At 39.6% G+C, this 6,000-nt stretch overlaps 1 protein-coding gene across 1 annotated transcript in view; it reads right to left on the reverse strand.

Moving 5' to 3' along the window:
- CALCR (calcitonin receptor) overlaps positions 1-5,535 on the reverse strand; it is a 133,595-nt gene extending 128,060 nt beyond the window's left edge. The window contains exons 1-2 of the mRNA XM_026065393.1: positions 5,423-5,535; positions 2,753-2,765 (exon numbers count right to left, since the gene is read on the reverse strand). Coding sequence (XP_025921178.1) covers positions 2,753-2,755 — 3 coding nt within the window. The 5' untranslated portion in view covers positions 2,756-2,765; positions 5,423-5,535. The remainder of the gene's footprint in view (positions 1-2,752; positions 2,766-5,422) is intronic.
- Positions 5,536-6,000: the final 465 nt, after the last annotated feature.

The raw sequence follows: 6,000 nt of genomic DNA on the forward strand, positions 1-6,000 counted from the left end.
CCAATTATTTTAGCTTCTCCTGAAAAGGTGGCTGCTTCAGTCACTTAGGTCTTCATCTACCTTCTGCTGGATAATGGATTCGGATGACAGGCAGGATGGGGACAAGGCCTAACATATTTGAAGGGTGGGGAAGGCTACAAACTATGTTGTAGCCATGCTGAGCTAAACGATGGCTTGTCTTCCACATTTGTCATACAATTCTGTATTTCAGGGAAAACATAATAAGCAAAAATGGTGCCAAAGCCACACACATAATGTCAAAGAATGCATATCTTCCTGTTCAACTATTTAACATGCTATTTACCTTTAACTGCATTTCAGAGGAACACTTCATATAACCCATTTCAACACTATCAATATTGTGGCTGGGGGTTTCATGTCATTTGCCTTTTGGCCTTTTGTTTACAATATCAGTTGAGCCTACTTCCTTAAGAAAAAAAAATGCCATTTATATCCCTTTGCTAAGAACTAACAGAAGAGGGCATTGCAGCATTATAACCAGATGCAGAATTATACTTGGATAATGGGAGTGGAGCTGAAGCAACAATAGCTCTCCCCCATCAGCATTTTCAATTCAGCCAGGGGAAGAAGTCATATGAAATGGTAGAGGTTGAATAGCTTCCCCCCTGCATTTGCTGAGCATTTAAGCTAGTCCTGTTCCTAACTGCAGTTTTCACTGTAGTTTTACACTAAGTTTCATTGCATATTTTTAGTACTTAGGTAAGCAGTTCTGGTATTACATGAAAGGTGCCCTTGAGTGACAAGTGGGCAGTCTCAGCAAACAGGTTGAGGACACAACAGCACATACACTTCCTAAAAATTGAGAGAGACTTCTTGGTTAAAGAAAATCAGATCCCCCAAACCAGTAAGAGACAAAAGTAGCAGAAAAAGAATAAGGAACTGCATTAGAAAACATCTCCCAAATTTACTTCCAAACCATGTTATATAAAGGATCTGACAATGAAAAGAAATATCCTCAGAATAATGCATTGGGATAATGTTGGCAACTCCTATGAAGAAACAAAATGTGAAGTTTTAAGAATCATTTCTAAGAGTTTACTACAAAAAAGCTAAATACTAAGAGGACTTGTATCACCACAGTTACAGAGCATCCCATGAAGGTGTGGACTTGTATAGACACATGGCTCTGAGGCTGGATGGGGCTCTGGCTTTCCTGATTAGCATCAGCTTTGCTCCATCTCACRTAATGGGGGAAAAAACAGTACTGCCGTTCAAGTCCCCTAGTCCCTGCCTACTAAGCGTTTAGCCTACAAGTGGTGGTGTACTTTTTATTTCTATGACATATTGAGATGACAACTTTAGCAGAGTAGCTTTGTGATGGCTGGATGCACAGCCATGACACCATCTTTTGTTTATCCTTGTTGTCCCTTGATGAATGACAGATGAATACAACAGACTGTGCGAGTGTCCCTTAGCTGCAGAGAACAGTTTATAAATGACATTAAAAGCCTAGGAGAATAGCAAGGTTCCACTTCTTGGAATTAATAACTTGAATGCACTTAACTAACCCTGCTGTACTAAGCACATACACATGTCTCAGGTTTACTTCTTATTCACAGGACTGTCACTTTGAAGCGTGTCAAAAAAGATTTTTTTTTTTTAATTGCCAATGACACAAGCGTTTTGAGATACTTGGTCATTTTGTGCCAGTTTCTAAAGTTTGAAAGAGTTTGCATCCCATCCTCATGGTGAAACACCTCCAGTTGTGAAGAAGGGTGAGCAAGCAAAGGACTCAAGTGGACTAACAAGGAATAAACCATTAAGTTGTCCACAGCTCTAAAATAAATAAAAAATAATTTTCTGTCTTCAGAGATGGCAGGCAGTTATTATGCTCATCAATTCTGTGGATGTTTTGGAAGCTCAAAACATCAGAAGCTCAAAACTCAGAAAAATATTGTTCTCTCTGGCCTAAGACACTCATTGTGAATTTTGGGGGAGGAGGTGAGAGGAAGGCAGGTGGAGGGAAGCCCAATTATGATGCTATACAGCAGCTGCAAAGTTTTAAACTATCACACCACTCTAAGCTTAAAAATCATTTATTGCTGTAGCATTAAATTGCATGTTGGTTCTGCAAAAACAGAAGCTGTGACAGTGATTAGCAATGCTTTGGTGCAACAACATTTAGGATGGAAGAAATACAGAAAGACAATCAGCTGGCCTGCTGGCCTAAGGTTCTGGGTCTATTATTTTTACTGACAAAGTTTCATGGAATTTCATTCTGATAAGATGTTTGGCTCTGCAAGCACACAAAACTACTACAAAACTACTTTTGTTTTTAGCTTAAGACCTACCATTTTACATCTTTCAGCAATCTTCAAATAATTAAATTTTAGCCACTATTCATATCCTTTTGCCCCTTAAGTTCTGTGTATCTATAACCTATAACACTCACGGAAAGGTACATAGCTGTAAAATCAAATACCAAATAAGAAACAAAGCTGATATACTTTGGGGGAACATTTGTTATATTTTATGGTTTCCAGAGTCCTTTCTGGCACAGGTTTTTATTTTGTGGAAGTTTGTTTGAATRCATTCCTTATCTAATCATTTCTTTACACAAGAAGCATTGTCATATACAAAGCATCTTGTCATCTTATGTATATCATCAATGAAGACTGTCAATTTAGAAATACATCTGTCATTGGCTGACACCAATAAGTATGTATCTATTCCCATATCCATAAAGATGCACTAAAAAGAAAATATATTGAATCAGTTAGGGAAAGTAAACCATGAGCAGGGTCCTGATCCAGAATTTATCCAAATCCCATTTTCATCCACAGAAATTTTCTCTGGCTTTGCATTGTTCACAGGCACACACCCTCTATCTCCACTGCCACTTATTATATTGGGCAAAAAGAAGTGGACRCTGAGGCAAGAGTCAGAAAAGGACTTAGGTGCACAAAGCATGATCCAGTGGAATTCAGACATTTATTTTTTGGGCACAACYGCAGTCTGAAAAAACCTGCACTTCCTAGAAGCATCTGAACTTCACAGACATTGTTCTTACGTGCTTTACAAGTCCCAGTGTACCTAGAACTGTGGATCTGTGCCTGCCTGTGACTATCCAACTCTTGACATGCCTGAACAACTAACTTGGTGCCTATCTCAGATCTAAGCCTAATCAACATTCAAAATTTATTAATTCCTCTGCCAGAGTCCACTGTGACTATATCTGTATTTATAATTAAAATAGGGCCAGARCATGAGTCCAAGCATTGATTTGCAATCACCCATTCTCTTAACTGTTTGAATGTATCCTGGCATGATTTTGACTCTTGTAAACTAACACTCTCCGAGACCGTCTTGATGCAGATCTCGAGGGACAGTTCTACCCCATGGGATCAGGGCTTCCCTCTACAGGCCCAGCACATGAAGTGAGATACCAGAGCTGCTAACTTTTCAATCTCTGCATTACTGACTCAACTCAGTCCTAAGTTAAAAATTACAAGAAGGGTGAATGTTTGTCTCACAATGTTATTTTAAGCACAACTTTTCATTATCAAGGTTYTCCATGCTGTCTCTAGTATCTAAGTTAGGAATTTATGGCCTGGATGAAAGGACAGCTAGAGAGATAAAAAAACTGTTTGGATGGTCAGGCTCAGAGGTTAATAGTTAAGGGGTTATACACTAACTGGATGCCTTTAACAAGCAGATTACCACATGAGTCCATCAGGGACTTGTCCTGTTTAACATCTTCATCAATGACATGGAGGAGGTGATGGAGTGCACTCTTATCAAGTTTGCAGATGATACCAAACTGGGGGGAATAGTCAATATGCTGAGGGCAGGTCTGTCATTCACAGGGATCTAATCAAACTGGAGAAGTGAACTGAGAGGAACATTATAAAATTCAGCAAGGACATATGCAAAGTCCTGCACCTGGGGGTCTTGGCAGACAGCAAGCTGAACATGAGCCAGCAGTGTGCTCAGCAAAGAAGGTGAATGGTATTCTGGGCTGTATTAACAGGTGCATAGACAGCAGATTGAGGGAAGCGATTATCTCCTTTTGCTTGAACCTCATTAGATCACATCTGGAATACTGCATCCAGTTTTAGGCTCCCAATTAAAAAAGGCATTGATGAATTGGAGTGAATTCAGCAGAAGACCACCAAGGCAGTCAAGGGCTGGAGCACCTGCCCTATGAGGAGATGCTGAGGGAAGAGGATTTGTTAAGCCTGAAGAAAAGAAGGCATCAGGGGGACCAAATAACAGCCTTCCTGTGTATTGAGAAGACAGAACCAGGCTCTTTGTAGTGATACATGGTGGGAGGACAAGAGACAATGAGCATAATTTGAAACATGAGAGGTTCTCACATGATATAAGAAAATCCTTTTCACCATGAAAACAGTCAAGCAGTGGAGCAGGATGCCCAGAGAGGTTGTACAGTCTCCATCCTTGCAGGTTTTCAGGACTCAGCTGGATAAAGCCCTGACCAACCTGGTCTGATCTCCTAGCTGACACTACTTTGAGCAAGATGCTGGATTAGAGACCTCCTCAGATCTCCAACCTGAATTATTCTGTGATTCTATGGTTCTATGATTCTTCATTGCTTTAAAGCTAAAGTTTTAGCATATAATTCTGTAGGCTTTACTGAAAGAATTCAGCATTCTTCTAGTTTCTTTTGGGTCATGTAGTTTGAATTAGAATCATCTTATTGTTCCAAGACTCAGTGGAATTGTTCATTTTGACAAAGAAGACTGGAAGTGCTAATTAAGCAGATGCTTTATGAGTTGTCAGTTTGCATATCTCAGCCGTCACAGTAATGTTGAAATAAATTATATGCATTATTAAAGGGTGAATATCATCAAACCCATGTTATAACTAAGGAAGTCTCCAAAGAGAAGACTTAATTTTCTCATTTTACTTAAGAAAATGAGCTATATTCCCATAACACAAAACATGAATTTTAAAACTGCAGCCAAACTTATCAAACTGTAAAGGGTGGTTTGAAAGAACATATGAATGTGTTCTTAAGAATTCTGGCATATTTTTAAGGTAGCAAAACCCGCTAATATTAGTAGATGTGATCCAATTTACGTTACCTGAAAATCAGCATCTGGGGGAAAAAAAGACAAGTGTTTTCCCAGTGAAAACCTGGCAGACATCATGACATTTAAGCAAGAAAAACAGTTTCTTAATTAAGTTTTTTCATGCTGAATTCAGGAGGAAAAAACTACTATTGTCCATGTCCAAGAATTGTGTCCAAGGTTATCCCTTTCTTAACTGTGATGTTACTTACATTGCTCACCTATCGGACAATAAGCAGGTCCAGCAGTTCCAAACAGCTTCTCCACAGCTTTACAATAAAGCATCTTATTCAACCAACATCAGAGCTTCACAAGAATTCAGCRTCCAATAAAAATATCAAATGCAAAAGTGTAAACAGGACAGTTTGCACTGGACTTGTCTGTGGTGAGAAAAGAGCTGTCCTTGAGGTTTGTTCAGCTGCAGGTTGCAGAGCGCATGGCCTGGATCGAGTCTGCACAGTGCTCTGAAGGTTGTGCATTGCAAGCAGAATAAAGGCTTCACAGGTAGAAGGATGAAAAAKCTCGTGCTGTTTGAACACAGAAGGCCAGCAGCTAGTTGCCAGGTCTAAATGAAGGAGTGAGGCTGTCCTGTGCAACATTCTTAAACCAGCAAGCAGACATTGAATATGGGAACCCCTTAAACAGGAGGCAGTAAACAGATGTGTTTGACATTTGTTTTTTCCTTAAAAGAGAGAGACGGGGAAGAAAAGCCAATGTCAACTAAGGTAGCAGTAGATGAGACCAAATAATTGCAGATGACTGAATGCAGAAGCTGCAGGATGTACTTAACCATCAAGTGGGTACTTAATAGGAGCTATTTATGCATGAAGTGTTGCCTGAGAGAACCCGTAGAAAAAAAGTGCCTGAACACTAGATAGAGATGCAGCTGGAAATCATGATCAAATTCAGGCAAGATCTGAGGACAGGATGAAGAGAAGAAGATGAATAG

The sequence above is a fragment of the Apteryx rowi genome, unplaced genomic scaffold (genome assembly GCF_003343035.1).
Source record: "Apteryx rowi isolate R43461 unplaced genomic scaffold, aptRow1 scaffold_226, whole genome shotgun sequence".
In the NCBI taxonomy this organism is placed as follows: Eukaryota; Metazoa; Chordata; class Aves; order Apterygiformes; family Apterygidae; genus Apteryx; species Apteryx rowi.